Here is an 18,730-nt window from a genome sequence, read left to right on the forward strand (position 1 = left end):
CATTATATGCATGTTATAATCATTAGTATTTGAGTACAAAATTATATACATATATTCTAAAAAGCTACTAGTCATTTTGTAAATAATTATTGTGTAGTTGAGGTTCCAAAGATTTTTTAACTTACAGTCATATTCCATAAACTCCAAAAGCAATCAAATATTGCTTTTGTTTATAAATCTTATTATTGGTATTCAGTTTTTAGTGTGCCTAGAAAATCAATGGTGTGCATTTCTTTTGTTTTCTTTTTGGGCATGCAAATTAACATACTATTGACTTTCATTCTTAACTGTATAAGCAAATTAAGAGTATCTATCATAAAAGTGAACTTTTATAGTAGAATGTTGTTGGCTTAACAATCTTATGTGAATTGATATTTTTGAGATAACAAAATGCCATCTTTGATGGTCTAGGGTATCTGCTCACTAAATATGCACAGATCACATACACACACATTGAAGTATACAAGCAGTAAACTTTTCAATTATTACCATTATTTGTTGGTATTTGATGTTATCTAAATAATGACATTGTATAAAATATTAGGAACCATATTTATTGTATAACCGGTTAACATCTTTCACCAAAGGTATATTAAATAATTTTCCAACATTCTTGGCAACAACAAAGTCGAAATGGTTCCATTTGGGACACAAACATGCAGATCTTACATCTTCTAATACACCAATTTCTTTGAGCTCATCAGCCAACTTCAGTACTTGCTGAAAATAATTTTATATCTCTTAAATGTTTTAATATAATAGTGTGTAAAGTGAGGGCTCCTCTATTACTCCTGAAGATGTGTGTTCCAATTTTTGTTTTTTTATAGATGAAAGGAAACAATACTTCCTCATTTGGTAAACAAAACCATGTAAGAGCTGGGACTTCTTAAGACCCAACACACCAGAATAATCTTCTTTGAATTAGATACTTAATGATATAGGCAAAGCAAATATTATTGTAAATTCTGCCATTCTACTTTAACCTACCTATAAGGACTTACCGTTTTATGGACAAGTTGATCATTTTCTCCATATATGATTTCCACTGGCACTTTAACATTTGATAAGTTATAAGGTCTGATGGTTCCATTAAAACCATCCTCCCAAGCGGTGAATACATCAGATTCAACTATTTTTGCATAGTGTTCATATTGTTGCCAACTACCTGGTTGTACTCTGGAAATTATAACTGGCAACATACTCTGAAAGTTACAGTTGAAAAATCTAGGGTAATTTTATACATTAATGTAAGTCTTAAACCTACCTATTTGTTTAACTTTAAGTGCACCAAATTCTAATTTTAACAGTCTTATTGCTACAGTTATGATTCAGAACTGAAATGCAGTGCATTTCGACATCATAAATTTTCTATCTTCAGTATCTAGGCTAGTTAAGTGGTGTCAGAAAAATATACTCTAAACATAAGCGGTTCTTGTTTACATTCTGTTGATTATTATAGAATAGAGAGATAAATGAACCAGTTGAATATTCGAAATTCCTTCATCAGTCGATTTTCATTTATGTCAAATCTTACAAGTATGTACTTGTAAAACCCCTAGTGAATACGTCTGAAAATAAATAAATATTAATGACTGCCATTTTGGATTTGTCATATTCATTTTTTTGAAAGTTAATTCTCAATCTTACTATTTTATTCTAATAAAAACGTCACAAACTGTCTATAATGTTAACCTAAATGATAATAAGAGTTTAAGCTGAAATATACGTACTAAATCTACCTCCGCGTTGTTCTCCCCCACGATCAAAGAGACGACTCTCACACACATATTTTCTTCAATTTTCTGTCCCATACAAGTAGCAGCTACTATTTGCCACTGATTTTTTACAATCTCCGAGGAATATATGCCTTGCGCTCGCAATCTGTTCTGCAACCAAATAAAGGGAATGTGAAGCCTTCCTACTGTAGTATTTCATTTACAAATATATGTTATATTTGTGAATTAATTAAAACAACCGTACGGCAGTAGTAAAGTCTCTGTATATGTCCATACTTTGGTGTATGGTAGCGGGGTACGGCTTTTATTTTATAGAACTACTAGCTGCCGCGAACTTCGTTTCTTCTTAATGCCTAACCTACCTTTTTAGTACATATCAATATGGAACATTTTGCTAAGCTAGCCCAGAGACTGTTCGGTTTTCCGAAACGAAAACTTAAAAAAAAGGGGTTGATTTATTATATTTTTTGTTGTAATCGGCCTTTAAAGGCGGATATACTAATTTTTTTTAAAGTGGAATACCCAGCTGTGAGACTATATAACGCGTGGGATGTTTTCAATGACTTAATTAACACCTTTTTTCTAAATTATATAGAAATCTTTACTCACCGTTAAATTTAAGTCCCTCAATAATAACTGGACGACCGGTTTTATAGTTCCAATATATACAGCTGGTGCGAGGGCGATGAATGCGACAATTTTCTCATTGTATTCTGGTTTTTCGGACATCATGACGAAGAAATTGGTTGTTCCCATTGAGTGGCCGATGTAGAAGAGTCTGTCGAGCTTAGTAACGCTTAGAACCTTGTCTATCATCGCTGGCAAATCGTATTTACCGTGTTCATCAAAACTAGAATATAGGATACTTATTAGACTCTGAGACTAAACTCGACATGATTATTATCGTAATTTCAGTTAATTTTACCTAAAATTCCAAAATTTCGCGTCTAGCCTCGTGAGATTTCGATGGGCGGAGTGCACAGTGCCACGCATGTTCCCCAGCCATACATCATATCCTGCATCGGCGAGTATATATCCTGAAATAGATTGTTTTAATATACACCTTTTTTCTATAATTCTTCAAAATCCTAGTTTTTTTATCAAATTTTTATGAAAGCTTTGAGTGCTGGCTAATATTTTTTGCTGCTGTTTTATTAAACGTATTTAGCCTTGGCTTGTAAAGCCTACATACCTAAACTTTTATCCGGGCCCATAATAAGAAAGTTGTCGGAGCTGCCCATCAGCCCATGCATCAGTAGCACAGGTCTTTTCCCTTTCACATTATCCGATCTCCTAGCGGTTCGTCTTCCTGCTGGGATTCTGTACATCTGAAGTATGTAACCATCCTCTGTAGTCACCCTGTACTTGTTCACAGGATAACCGGCTGATGAAATAAGCTGAGGCTGGAAAATACCAATATTTTTTACGTCTTTGTGCGCAATTAATAAATACATAAGACCTATTAATCGCTGTGTAAGCCTGTGATTAAACTGGTAAAAAAATACCGAGAAGAAAAAATTAAGGAAGTTTTGTGTTCCAACTACAAAACCATGACATGGCCCTAACGAAGACAAAAACTGCAATTAGATTCGTGATCAAGATTGATATTTTGATAAAGTTTATCGAACTGTTGAACTATAAAAAAAGGTAACTGAAGAAGTTAAGTGACGAGTTCGTTTCTGATGAATTCCACATTAAAAAAATTATCAAATAAAATATATAAACGTTGTTATCAAAATAATGTTTTTAGAACAATAATTTTATTTAGTTTATTTATATAAGAATATCGTAATCAGGCAGAATTGCTTTACCGATGTTTGGAAAGTTTTGTTTAAAGCTTGTGAATTGTTTCACAAAAGCACGATCGACCTTTTGTGTCGCGATATGTGCAAACTAAGAAACACATTAAGATTTAAATCAACTAGTAGTGGGTAAAAACATATTTTTAAAATACATGAAGGAATGGAAACGAAGCCGTAGGTTTGATTTGTGTAATTATATGAAAATTTACGTTTATTGGACATAAACTTTCTCCTTATTAATGTTCATGCGTACAATAGATATTTGGTGCAACTTTTTTCTTTGTGTTGATCTCATTTGAATTCAAGCAGAATTTTGCGCTTACGTGATGCGCGTACGCACCAATAAATCGCCTTTGTTGCGCCGTGATACGAATATCTAGGAAGTGCAAAATACAATTAGATATGATATAATTTTCCCATATTAAAATGATGATGGACAAGTTTTTTAACGCTCTTAAGAAAAAAGTATATAATTGATTACAGTAATTATATGTTATTAATTAGCATTAACAATTAGAATTACTGACAAACGCTTTAATAGAAACAATAGCCTTTGAACTGATTACGTCGTTATTTTCCATAAAAGGCTTAACATGAATGTTCAAAACATTTGATTGATGGAGGCAGAAGCCTGTTTAATGTTTGCGTTTCCACGGCGTGCAAATAAACAGGAAGTGATTACGTCGCATATAAAAGAAGTAATGGATGTAGATAGTGAAGTAATAATCTGCAGCATCTCATTAATGTTATTCAATGGCAAGGTCCTTTGTCAGAAAGTTCTCATGTCACTTCGTCGTAAAACATATATTTTTTGCTAACTAGCCGCCTGTCCTGTGTCTGCATTATTATGATCTGCTGACGGTTTCCCGAGCATTGTTTGACTTGATTATTGCGGCCCTAAGATACAATATTTGGCTATTTCATATTTTTTTATGTCGAATGGTGAGGGAAAACATTGTGTGGAAATCTGCATTAAATCCATTTAATATACTGCTTTTTCTATGTAAAATAATAATAATTTTCTTAATTATATTGGTTTGGAATTTGGGTTTTCTGTATGTGCAGTGCCACAATTATTGTTAGTTTGCATACTTTGTATACGGTGGAGCTGCAACGAATTACCAAAAACAATATATAATATATGTTATATTTATAATATATGTTATTTACTTACCGTAAAATTCTAAGGTATTTGTATGATTTTTATTAATAACTTCTTTTCATAAATGATACTTATAATAATTAATATTTTTGGACACACAATTCGAACAAAAATGTCCCTAGTACCTGAGGAATTTTTAATTATAAATGGTAGACATATCGCAATTTTTTAAGGATAAACTAAACATTCAAAGATTTTTTTCCCATCTGTATTCTATTGGGCGTGCGAACATAACACTTATTTTTATTGCCATTAAACATTTTGGTTATTGCTTGTTTATGTGTTAAGAATATTGTTTACTATATTTACGTCTTAACTAAGATAACAAGGTCTTATCAAATTAAGAGAGATTTTATGCATAATCAGCAGATATCTATTATACCGTTATATTGTCAGATTGCAATGTTAATTATTATTTATTAATACATATATAGATTGAATAGAATCGAATTTAAATGAGCAGAAAATTTATTCCATCTATAGATATTTTATTTAAATAGTGTATATATAATGATTCATAACATCGCCGTAGGCTCATCATTATATATATTTAAATAGATAATTATTCATCTAAATAATAATATAATAACTGTGAAAACTGCCGCACTATCGAGAATATATATGTAAATTATCTAATATTGTCCGATTAAATTTTTAAACACAGGGTGCTATAGATATCCTGGGCGAGTATTTGGACCATAAGTTTGACAACAATAAAAAAAACTCAATTATAAGTTAGGCTGATTAAATAAATCGTAATACATATTTTAATTACAAGTAACTTTGATAAATATACGTACCACCGTTGCATAGGCCTCCTTAGGCAATAATTGGGCGCTGGTGAATGCGTGCAATGTGAAAAGCGCAAACGAAAGTGTAAACATTTCCATAGCTTAAACAAAACACCACTACAAAAATATTTTCTAATGCACTATTTTTTTAATTGCACTCAAAATATTTTGAATTTGGTGTACGTTAGCCTCAGACCAGATTACGTATCGTTGTGACTATTGTTAACATGATTTTAAATTCCGCACTGGCACATCCGCGTTTACGAATTGAAATTATGTTATACCATGATTATAAAACTGTTGACTGAATAGGAAAATATATAATATCCTTTGCTAATGTAAATATTGCGCGTCCGCAAGTGTTCCCAATAAATTAGTTCTACCCGTCTAGGCTTTGCCATGGTATATTATTTCATTTTTACATTAAACTCAATAGTACACAAATGTAGTTTGCAATATATTTTTATTTTTTTAATTATCAATAAATTGTTAAAATTAAAATACCTTTTAGTCCCTAAGGCTCGAACCCAATAGCCTATCTCAATCAATTTTTGCCCATCTGAGATAGACATCTTAATCCAAATGTTGATAAAAGTGTGCCAGTTACCAATCGACGGATTGTAATATCTATCTGTCGATACAAGCTATTCATGGTAGGTCGGATCTGTGTATGTGTATAGACCTTACCTTTGTAATAAAATGACAATTCAACTGTGCCAATATCCTATCTTAAGATTTTAACTTACACTAGTTTTTAAAATAATTAAAAAGCTATTTTATATGTTTTCAACATAGAACATGTATTTTTTAATATTATGTATTGTTTTATTTATTTTATTTGTTTATATTGATTATCAAATATGAGTGAAAAGAGCGAAGAGATTGCATTCTATCCGTCGCTAAAAATAAATTGTCTTCGTAGTGTTCGGTTATTCGGATGCAGATAGAGGATCGATCGACTGTCACAGTCTTATCTCAGACTGTTGTCAATCTGAGATTGAGAATTAATTATTGGGTTATTATTGGGCGTTAATCAACAGCGTCTATCTAAAACGATTTGTTTTATAGATATTAGAAAATAGCTGACATAACTAACTTTGACTTGCAGCACGTTTAGCTTATATTCTATCACTAATCTAATTTGAAATTTTAATACTATCCTTTAAAAGGTTGTTAAGGCCTTTTCGATAATCAAACAAATGAAACCAAGGGGATTGATTACCCAGATGTTGACAGTTCACCGTGGATTCTTTTCGTATCATTCCAGGTTCAGGGTTAGACAAAGTCTAACTGTCTGTTCTTGTAGCAATACCAGCTGAAGAGATGGTCTTGCATGTTCAGACCCCCTATCCAATGTTGCTGAACAAGCTATGGAAATACGAGTAACAGAGACGAATTTAAAAGTTATAACAGTAAATTGCTACTGCTTTAAAACCTACTGCTTTTTCAACTATTTGTGTACAAATAGTTGTTAAAATAAATAGATATGAGTGCTTCATCATCCGGATTACCAATACCGATTATTTAACATGTACAAATACGTACATTATTTAATACATAGGACGACAATAATGTAATTTGCTACAAAATACATATAAAAACAGTCTCACTTTAACTGTCTTTTTAAAAAAAATATAATAGTATTTATAGTAAGTAAAATAAAATGTACAGTCTAATTTACGACATGCAGAAATGTCTGATTTAATTATTTTAATGTGGGTATAAGATTGTATAAAACTGATTATTTAAAACTAAAAGGTTTCTTTATCCAAATAATAATAAAGACTTGTTTATTTTGTTGTTTTGACCGTTTCGTAATTTTTTATTTAGTTTTCAACACATCATTTGGAGAGACATGACACAAATTGACGTACCTACAAATGCACACAAATATGGAAAAGCCGTGCATACAACATGCGGACAACAAAATCAAGTAGAAACAAAAGACAGTTCTAATACAATTGTAAACTTAAATTAACTCCTTCATTCTGCGGCATGTTATAAATTAAACTGTTTTATCAGATATCAACACGAATGTATAATACACGTAACTCGACGTTTTAACTTGAAGAAATCCTATATTTTCTGTATATTCAAACAACTACTTACGTTATCCAGAACGTTACGAATGCTGTCTCCGACACTTTCGACATATTTGTATGTTCGCCGAGTGAATTCACAGTAGCTATATTGTGTATATTATGTGTTTAATATTATATATTCACTTTAATATATTTTATAACATGATTCTTGACATTATCGTATTGGCATAGTCTTTAAGGATCATGTATGTATTTTTGTAATAAATAAATAACTTCTTCAAAATTAAACAGTTTTATCAGATATAGACACGAATGTATAGTAGGTACACATAACTCGAACTCGTTTTAAATTGAAGAAATCGTGTATTCTTTATATTCAAACAACTTCGTCTATAGTTAAATCTTTATTTTTTCGACTACACTTTCAGCTTTCAGAAAGTGACTGCTTATGACCATGCTCAAAGCACAAAATATTTCAACCTATGGAAATACCTGTCAGCTCAAAGTCTGTACTCTGAATCTTAAAATATAATTAATCCTTGTTAGTTTTTATCTAACTACTATTATTACAAGAATACGAATTAAAAATTAAGCGCGGAGTAGTTTTTTGTTTTCTTGTTTTGTTTATAGTACCTATGTTTTTTTGTATTATTAAGTTTTAAAGTGTAAAAATAGGAAATAAATAATTTTTAAAACCGACTTTAAAATGGCGGATGTTTCTCAATTCGACTTTTTACATATTTATTTAGATTTTAGTTACCAATTACCAAAGAAATCGAGGGTAGCCTTCGAAAATCTGATCATAATTATAATGTGACAAGGGGCAAAAAGGCCGAAGGCTGATATTGCCGCCCATAGACAATCATAAAGCTCGCAAGTGCATTGACGGCCTTTTAAGAACTGGTACGCTCTTTTTGAATAAATTCGGAAAACATTCAAGGAAAAAGACTTCCTTCGAACGTCGGTTTCTCGTTGGTAAAATGATGAGTATATATTTTTTTAAGAAGGAGACTTATGAAGTTAACGCTAATGCGGCTTAGTGATTTGCAGAATAAAAGTGCGTCGTTTTTTGGTGTAATACACACACACAAAACAGCTTCTTTATGTAATCATTTTGTTTGACATTGAAAATATGTTAAAGGCTCGATAAGGAAGCCCACAGTACGAAGTTTGTTTGTATTGAAGTTCCTAATTAACTGTTAATAGGATGTATCATGTGTGAATCGTGATATAATTTACGACTTCAAAATATTATCGGTAGGCAAAACAGGTTTCATTACGACTCGATTTTGCAGTTTGTTTCTGGTTGTTTCCATTTCAAAACAAGTGGTAGACGTTGTATTTGACCTACCTAACATCTGTCAGGTTCTAAATTTAGATCTACCAGTTCAGTATAAGGACGAGGATAATTGGCAATCAACTGTCCGTCATTATTAAAATAGTCGTTTTTTTCGTTATGCTCATTAAAAATGAATAGAATTTTGTTGCGAGAATTACAATTGTAAATAATAAAAGCTACCAAAATTATTCGCTTCGTCACGGAGGCAGTTAAAGTACCTACCTGATTTATAAACCTCTACACAAACTATGTACCCTTAGTTCGAGTAGAGGACACGAAAACTTATCTTTACATACATAATTCTACTCTACATACCAATGGCAGAACATATTTGAACGAGTTTTTTGTATGCGTTTGGGTGGCGCCCTGGATGGTTTAGATTCACATACTGATACTGATATATATATATATATATATATATATATTCTGTGCCACATATACATTATTACTTCGTACCACACCTCAGCGGATGGACAGTTTTTTGTGTGTTCAAGTGGAGAAGAGAATGATTTACATTATTAGATATTTTTTAAGTCAAACTTCTTTAGGCGCATGAAGGTAATTTTTTACGGAACATCACGCTAGATGTGCAGCATTTTTTTTCGAAGAAAATGGAGAGAGCAATTGAGAAAGTGTGAGAAAGGGAGTTGTTGAAAAGGAATTTCGTCACAAAACGTCTTGTGCAGTAAACGCAGATTATTTATTTATTTCATAAGTACTTATACAGTTTGTAAACAGTGAAAATATACATATAGAAATACATGGAGTGATCATATGGTACTAGGTCATCTAATGGGGCTTTTACCTTAGTAATCATTAATGTACAAAGAAGTTTCACTTCTGACATGTGTACTTTTTACGCACGCACTTTCTTTTGTATGTAAGCCGTGTATACAGTACAACGTCTTCGTTATAAAATGCTTGTTTAATATATCTTATGACATCTCTATGAAATCGAACAATGCTCTTTTTTATGGCTATTTGTGTTATTGCTTTGATAGCTTAACAATAGATGATGTTCGTTCAAACAGCAATTATTTCAGGAAATGTATATGGATTATTATATTAAATGAGTATGATTGAAATGATTGCATAAACCAGTTTAATCTTTTCGTGTTTTTTGTTGCGATCAATTATTTTCATTCTATATTTTGCGGTCATTTTAAAATATATTTTAAAAAATTACATAAGCACACATGAATCTACTTTTCCCCCAACCTTCTGGTTATTTCTACCGCTGCCTGTTGTCAAACAATTTGTATGACTCAAAACTTGGAGATTAAAAAGAGTGGCAGAGTTTATTGCCAGTTCTTCTTGCCCGCTCTACGCGGCTTGCGCCCTTGTTTGCGAATGGTACTAAATGTACATTTAGAATCAATTTAACATCTTTTCTGATGACGTTAATAAGTGTGCCTAGTTACCTAGGTATATTAATAAAGTAACTTTGAGTTTGGAGTTCCCAGCGCCTCAATTGTCTAAATTGTTCAGTCTTCTCAAAATCTTGTATTAATTCGTAAATACCTCGACGGGCATCCAGATGATGCAATTAGGTCCATTTTAGTTTTGCTCCCACAACGTAAATTTAAAGTAAAATTACAGCTGCCATTGTCCAAAGTGTCAATGATGTCGCCCGGCGCATGTCAGGGAGAAGAACAGCGCACCGAACTCTTAGGATCTTTGACCACACAGCAGCAGCAACGGACCAGTGCCAGAGTCATCAAGAAGTTGCGTTTAGAGTCACCAGCGGATAAACGAGGTAACTACTCTTCAAATAGTTTTGTCTCTTAAATATTCTGTCAGTAAAAACGACTATGCATTATCAACCAATCGTACTGCAGTAACAATAATTCAAATTTTAAGAAGGCACAGAAGAAATATAAGAGTCTTTTGTTCTCTTTGGAGTAGAGACTCTGGGGCCGTGGGTTTCAAGTGCACAGGCGCTCATTAAAGATTTAAATTGGCGCCTGGTAGATAGTACCACTGACTCGCTCAATGAATAAATTTATAAATAATACATATATAATGAAAAAATATTATTTTATTAGTGAATTATTGTGAATACATCCAATGTGTTTATTTTTAAATTTATTTTTATTGTAAACATGTATCTGATTTGTTTCCAAATAAATAAATAAATCTTGCAAGGAAACTCTGACAGCGTTAAAGATACACTGCCTCAGAGACCAAACTTCTTAGATTTGTTTTAATTTTTTAAAGTTAAGAAAATTTTAAATACTGTATATTTGATTGTTATGTTGAAATTAATATAAAGTCCGGTGAAATATTTTTTTGTTAAATAAGCTATAATTAGAATGAATTAGCTAAACCATACCAACGAGATTCCAGATAATTTCGTATCACCTCGACGTCCGTGGTTCCACAACCATTTCCACACTATTTGGTCTTCCAGACGTAACAGAATGCGATACGCCAAACAAAATCGATGATAAGGAGCCCCTCAAGTTCCCAACCCAGTTCCCAGTGAAGCAACGGATGCCCAAAGCTCTTTGGTCAGCAGACGAGAAGAGTTTATTCTTCGAAGCCTTGAACGAGTACGGGAAAGACTTTGATGCCATCACAGCGTATATCTGTGGGAAGATGAAGAAAAAGGGGATGGCCGACGGCTTGAAGACGAAGACACAAGTCAGCCACTTCTACTACAGGACGTGGCACAAGCTTTCAAAGCACGTACAGTTTGATGAAAGTAAGCTTCATTTATTTCTGTTTTAGAACAATTAGTAGTAGTATTACTTAATATGCCGGCAGCGCGCTTGCGAGCCGTGAGTGCCAGTGTGAGTGTACATGGGTGGTATCACTTACATCAGCTAACAAAAATATTTCTAATAGGCAGGTAAGTTGCAGTTTTTATGTATTCAATCAGCAAACTGGATTGAAACGTCATTTTTTGGACAAGGAATAGTTAAATTAAATTTACATAACAAATTATTGATTAATTTTGGAAGATTGCTATAGATCAGGTTTTTGAAATGTGAACAAGTTTACAAAATATCGAACTGTGCACTATATGATAATAAAAACAAACACTACACTACAAATTCAAAATACACTTCAAATTCGTATTCAATATTTTATATTACATTTACACAACGATATCTTTTCTTTTGAGTCCCAACACCGCTATACTCAATTCCAATAGGTTATATGAAACATAAAAACTTTATTCATGATATGTAGGTTGTGGTAAAATTTATTTATCGTTAGTCAGGGAGTTAGTTAGGGATTCTCCACTAGGGAGTCCCCACTCTAGGAAGTCCCTGTGTTGTAGGTAACTAGATAACAATTGGTCTGTAGTACATGTTTAAAACAGTTTTTTAATAAACGGTATACGGAACGGCACTTCACTAAGACGCGTCGACGACGTGCGAGAAGATTGCTCCGAGCGTCATTTGCGAATCTTCAGAGAGCATCTTTCACTTTGACCATGACACTCTCCTGATTAGTGTAGTCATTGTAGTGTGCGTATGTACCGATAACACATTGACAGAAGCTTGCACACATATACTATAAACAGTGTTAGAACTAATCAAACACAACTCTTATTTAAGAGACATTAAGTATGTGTGAATGGGTGTGTGTGCACTTGCATTCGAGAGTGTAGCTGAGAGTTATAAGCGTGCACTGTGTCTGTCTAGTAGGTAATGTTGTAGATTCGAAACCTAATATGAGTATCATACAATTGAAGGCAATATTGTAATAACTTGATTCTACATATACCTATTTTAATATTACAACATTCAAAAACTACATTAGGAAATCAATATGTCGTACAATGTTATACAATGTGTTGAATTGTCTGACGAGTTTTATAATTACTGTGATTATTTTTATAGCCACATAAAATCTTGAATAGAAGTAATGAGTACTCATGGCTGGTACCGGTGTGATTATATTTAATATACATAAAAGGTCAATATAAACTACATGCGATGCGACGATATTAATTATTTAAAATAACGGTGTTTTAAATCAGTAAAATATGAAATGTATTTATTTATTAGTAAGCTTACAGTTCACATACATATTCTGAAACAAAACACTCAGATAATATATAAAACCAAGACAGATTACATAGATAAACAAATAGATGAAACAGAAAACATAAGTAAGTACATTAATAGACAACTTACATTTAACATCAAATGAAATTTCCTACTTAATATTTCAAAGATTAAACTAAATATTCACAGCTAAAGAAGACACAGTCTGCTCTTCAAAATTTCTCGCATCCTCTTTGGTGAGGTGGAAAATATGAACATTCTCATGTCATAGATAGTTGTATTATTTGTGTTTTTACCATGCGAGAAACGATTCTTCTTTTAGCTCCTACTTTCATTTTTGTATATCGTAGTAGAATTACTTCTAGAAAGAAAGAAAAATCCGTATTAAACACAATAATAGGATATTCAGATTTCATTATTATTTCAGTTTTTAAATATTACTGAGTTCATAGATATTATTCCTATATAATTATATATTATAGTAAGTTATTTTTCGCTTCGATTTGCGGCATACCTATTTCCATACATTATTACTTAGGTTTTTCGTCCAATAGATTTTGTATATTCATTGATTTATTCCAGATGTTAAGAAAGTAGCCCAAGAGCTATACGCCCTAATTAACTACGGGGAACTCCGGCGTAAGTTGGCATCGGTGAGTGAGAAGACATGCGCGCGACTCGGAGAAATGGTCCGGGGCGGGAGCATGGCGGTGCGTGCACGTGGTCGTACGTTGCGGGTACGTACGCCTATGTGTGCTGCGTTACGGCGACTTAACCAAATAACTGGTAAGTTTTCTAAACAACTTATATAATACTTGTTTTTTTTCGTAAATTAAATTTAACACTTTTTAGTTTTTAGGGCGAATAAGTTTTAAAACCTCATAGGGGTGCTGCGAGTAGGTATTGAAGTGAAACTTCTTTAGGTGTATAAGGGTAAAAATTTTACGGATGAAACATCACGAAGATGTGCAACGTTTTTGTCGAAGAAAAGGGAGAGAGCGACTGAGAGAGAGTGAGAAAGGGAGATCGAGAAAAAATATACGCTATCGGTTGTAGTTAGTTAGTTACATATAAGAACTTTAGATGGCAATTAAAAGTCCGGCAACGCACTCTCGAGCCCTCAGTCTCAGCCTTAGTCGTTATATCTAGACAATTGTAGACATTCGTTAGTCTCAATTGTTTGATCCTTAAAACACTCAATATAATATTTTTATCAAATACAATACTTGTTGTGTAAGATAATTGCACTTGTCATTGCATTACAATTGATTGCACTTGATTATTACCTCAGGTTATTAATTAAACTTTGACAAGTTCAACATATACATTGTATTTTAAACATGTTTTTATAACATTGTGTGTAACTACACTATGCACTATAATTTCGCGGCGTCTGCTACTCGGTTATTTATACAAATAAAAAACAAGAGAGAAGAAGAAAAATAAGTTTGTCACATAAATACAATCACTTGAACCAAAAATGAGCACAACTCAGGTTACGTTACTGTCACCAAACAAAGATTTTATTTATTTATTTATTTTCCATTAAATTTTCCTATCTTTACAGTTACAACTAATGCGATAGAAATCCACTATACTACCCACACCAACTAACCTACATACAAACATTAAAAAATTAAACTAAAATTCCTAAACCTTATAACTAACAATATAGCAAGCAACTCTTGTGAACTCAGCCAGCGTACAAACAAATAGGTCCACCTCAATGGAAATTTTGTTAATGATCTGTATTGCTCGCGTGAGTGGCGCTTTGCTAACCAAGTTGGAATGTGCGCGCGGTACATCCAAAAGCTTAGACGTAAGCCTCAGGTTTCTACTTGGTACCCGTAGACCCAGTCTCTCCATTATATCCGGATTATGCACCCGACCCGTAAGTATTTTAAATATATAAACGGTCACAGCTACCTCTCTTCTGAGGCGTAGCTGGTCATACCCCACCATACCCAGAACAAACAGGGTCGGGTACATAAGCGGATACAAGGGATACACTCCATACAGTCTCCTGTAGAGGTAGCGAGTGAATTTATTTTGTACTCGCTCTAACATGAGACTGTATTTAGCCTCATATGGGGCCCACACCATTGCGTTGCACTCCAAGTGACTTCTCACTAGCGCGTTGTATAAGATTTTGATCGCACCGATGTTTTCAAGGCCACAAGCTGTTCTTAATACGAACCCCAGATTTCTGTACGCCTTTTTGCATACCATCTCTACATGTCGCGCGAACCCAAGATTCGTATCAAAATAAACTCCCAAATCCTTGACCTCTGAGACTTGCGCCAAGGTTAGCCCACTAATGGTATAATTGTACCGAGTGATTAACCGTGCCCTTGAAAAAGATATCACTTTACATTTTGCCAAATTAAACTCCAATCTATTTCTCCTGCTCCAGTTAACCACTCGATCAATGTCTTCCTGCAGCCGAATGCAGTCATCTATACTCTCTATAGGCATGTACAGTTTGAGATCATCAGCGAAGAGCAAGCACTTTGCATTCTTGACAACTTTCGGTAGGTCATTCAGCATTATCAGAAATTCTAACGGTCCCAAATTGCTGCCTTGTGTCACGCCTGATCTCGTAAAGTAGGCCTCTGACCTACACCCCGCGTAATCCACGTATTGCGTTCGATCTTCCATAGAACTGGCCATAAAGTTTAATAAGTGTGGAGTGAATCCTATATGTGCAAACTTCTGCAAAAGCACGTCATTATCGACCAGGTCAAACGCTTTTTTGATATCAAAATAAGCAGCGTCTACCTGTTTTCCACTGTCCACAGCTGGGCTAATATTAGCCATATAATTCAAGAGGTTACTAGTGGTACTCCTCATAGGCCGAAACCCGTGTTGCGCTTCCGATAGTTGGGAACTCACTTGATTAAATATGCATTTTTGAAGTGCCGCTTCCAATACTTTCGCCGGACATGACAAAATAGCTATCGGTCTATGCTGTTCTACTTTATCATGGCATCTTACTTTAGGAATTGGGATCACCCGACTGGTTTTCCAACATGTGGGAAATGTTGCTGCTTTGAGACATAGGTTATAAATGTGGAGCAGTGGTTCAGCAAGTACAACGGCACAATCTCGTAATATATAAGGCGGTATACCATCCGGGCCAGCTGCCTTTTTTGGTTTAAGTAGCTTAAGTGCCTCCTGTACATCGCTCAATTGTAAGCTCCCAACATGAACTCGTGCAGCCCCGTTTGAACAACCCGCTGCCGCAACAGCTGCGCTGACGTCAAGCTTTGGCTTTTGTGTAGCATAAACAGAGCTAAAATACTTGGCAAATGCTCTAACACTATCATCAGGGGGTAACACCTCTCCGTTCTCAATAATACCCGATGGTTCTCTGTTGACTCTGTTACCATTAATAAACCTCCAGAATGACTTGGGATCTTCAATGATATTTGATTCAACAGACTTAGTATAATTTTCAAGAGCCAATGCAATTAATTTCTTAACTTCAGCTCTGCACCGGCTAAACTTTTCGTAATCTCCTGGGGATTTAGTGACTTTGTATCTCTTATGCAGCGTGGCTTTTTGTTTAATTCTTTTAATGACTTCCCCTGTATACCATTTTGGATATAAATACCTTGAGCATCGTAGGTTCCTGGATTTTTTTGGCACGCATTCCTCAAGTACAGAGTTCAACTTATAATAGAAGCAATTGAGACTCTGATTTAAATCTGACGAGTACACATCAGACCAATCCACTTCTCTAACCTTGGAATACAACGAACTAAAATCGGCTTTCTTGAAATTCCATTGTAACAAGCGCTCGTGTGTTATAGCCGGGTCATTCCTTGACGGAACTGACGCAACGCGTGGGCACACACACACAAGAAGCGGAGGATGCTGGACGTCTACAGATACCAAAGGTTCATCCGTCTCGCACACCCCAACACTTTGCATTCCTTTACCTTTGCTTAATACCAAATCTAATAAACGACCATTAACATTCCCTATATTATTACACTGACTGAATTCACAATAGTTACTAAAGTAATTCCAAAAATAAGTATTTACATTATTTGAGCAAGAATATAAATTAAAGTCACCAATTACTAATACATCATCATACTTGCAACAAAATTCTTCAATTGTTTTGAGTAATAAAAAGTATTCTTCATCATGCGTATTTGGAGGAGTATAAACAATACATAACAGAAACATAAATCTATTTTTCAAATAGACAGTTGCACAAACTATTTCGAAGGGGCGAGATTCAATTTGCAAATCAGAGGGTAAAATTATGTGACGCAGTTCCAGGCGCGGGGAAGCCACAAGACATACGCCACCATGCTTGCGCCCATCCGCGCGATCACATCGCAATACCGTATATCCAGGAGGGACTAACTCAGCGTCAGCTATAGATTCATTACATCCCGTTTCTGTAACTGCAAACAAATCTACAGAGATAGATGAGACACTCATATAGAATTCCTTTAACTTGGTTCTAAGACCCCTCACATTTTGGTAACATATCTTAATATGTCTACTTCCATCCTTTTGGTTTGTTAGATGATCTCCGAAACCACACCCAGTCACAATATTCAACATTTATCGGCCAATTATCCGGTTTACATAATAACTCATATTCACATTCTGGTACCCCAATAATGAATGATGCGTAATCCTTTTCTTTTTTATGATTAATTTTTTCGACTCTTATAGACACCTCCTTGCCATATATTACATTCTTGACATACTTCTCTAGACACTCCACACTTGTATCTTTGTTTAAGCGCCACACATGCAGAAACTTTTTCCGCTCAGCTCCACAGATCTCCACTACATCACTTCTACCTCCTTTTTTTACTTCACAACTGGGATATTTTCCACGTTGATATTTTCCAACTCTTTCCTTTATCTTATCGCCACTGTTCTCCTTTTCAACATGGGTTTCCAATTCTTGCTCTTTATTTATTTCTGCTACATCTTCAGGTACCTTATTTGTGAAAGCACTTTGCTTCAACTTATTGTTTTTTATTTGGTTCGGGTTCTGTTTAGCGGCGTTCGCAAACGATACCACCGGCGAAGTACTTATCTCACATAGTGTTCCGACTATCGGGCTCTTGTCCAAAGAACAGCTTTTAAGGGAATTTACATTTTGTTTCAATTCGCGGACCTGTAGTGTATTCACTTCTAAGGTCTTCTCCTGAATGATACTTTTACGCAATTCTTTTAATTCTCTTTCAGACTTGTTAAATCTTTCCTGAAGTGCCTTATATTGCTTTCCTTGCTCTTCAAAACGACTATTCATTTCCTGACGGAATTCCTGCACCTCTTTTAGCAAAATACTATGGTACTTTTGGATTAAAGCTTCAATTATTCGTTGACTTGCCTTATTTGGTGACATAGGATCCTGACTCGCCTCACTTATATACCGATCGCCTTTTGAGACCTTGCACAAACAGTCTGGACATTTCCAAATATCTTTCTCGTGCTGATTCATTAAAACCAATTTTTCTTTGCTAACTTTGATGCATTCAATATGAAAGCTTTTATTACAATGTACTCTGCAACACTTTAAATATAAAAAATTAACTATCTTCTTGTGGCATTTGTTGCAATCCATTAATCCAATTCTTGTTTTATCAGGAAGAAAAAAAAAACTAAAAAACTATATTTTACCCGGCGACTGGAATTGAACTCAGATCGTCAAAGACGTATCTCTTCAGTATGCGTAACGCCGGCGCTGCCACACGACCAATGTTTAAGAATTTGAATTACTTGTATATTATTCTTTAACGTATGACGTGTGAAAATAATGATTGTTTGCTTTACTTGCTGCAGGTTACGGACGCACTTTTTTTCA

General features: G+C 34.1%; 2 protein-coding genes across 6 annotated transcripts in view; one reads left to right on the plus strand and one right to left on the minus strand.

Moving 5' to 3' along the window:
* The window catches only part of LOC111000076 (protein cramped), a 28,572-nt gene that overhangs the window by 551 nt on the left and 9,291 nt on the right, over positions 1–18,730 (plus strand). For 2 of the 5 annotated variants that reach the window (XM_045631718.1, XM_045631719.1), the window contains exons 3-5: positions 10,472–10,628; positions 11,283–11,576; positions 13,474–13,677. In XM_045631718.1, the coding sequence (XP_045487674.1) occupies positions 10,472–10,628; positions 11,283–11,576; positions 13,474–13,677 (655 nt within the window). Of the gene's footprint in view, positions 1–10,460; positions 10,629–11,282; positions 11,577–13,473; positions 13,678–18,730 lie in introns of all 5 variants that reach the window. The other 3 variants (XM_045631721.1, XM_045631722.1, XM_045631720.1) reach the window with 2 other exon arrangements.
* Positions 539–5,747, minus strand: LOC111000058 (lipase 1). The gene is made up of 7 exons (XM_022269394.2): positions 5,501–5,747; positions 2,929–3,139; positions 2,662–2,773; positions 2,346–2,586; positions 1,731–1,886; positions 1,002–1,202; positions 539–720 (listed from the first exon to the last, which is right to left on the minus strand). Exons 1-7 carry the CDS (start codon positions 5,588–5,590, stop codon positions 541–543), a joined length of 1,191 nt encoding a protein of 396 aa, XP_022125086.2. The 5' UTR covers positions 5,591–5,747; the 3' UTR covers positions 539–540.

This window comes from Pieris rapae, chromosome 16 (genome assembly GCF_905147795.1).
Source record: "Pieris rapae chromosome 16, ilPieRapa1.1, whole genome shotgun sequence".
NCBI classification, from domain to species: Eukaryota; Metazoa; Arthropoda; class Insecta; order Lepidoptera; family Pieridae; genus Pieris; species Pieris rapae.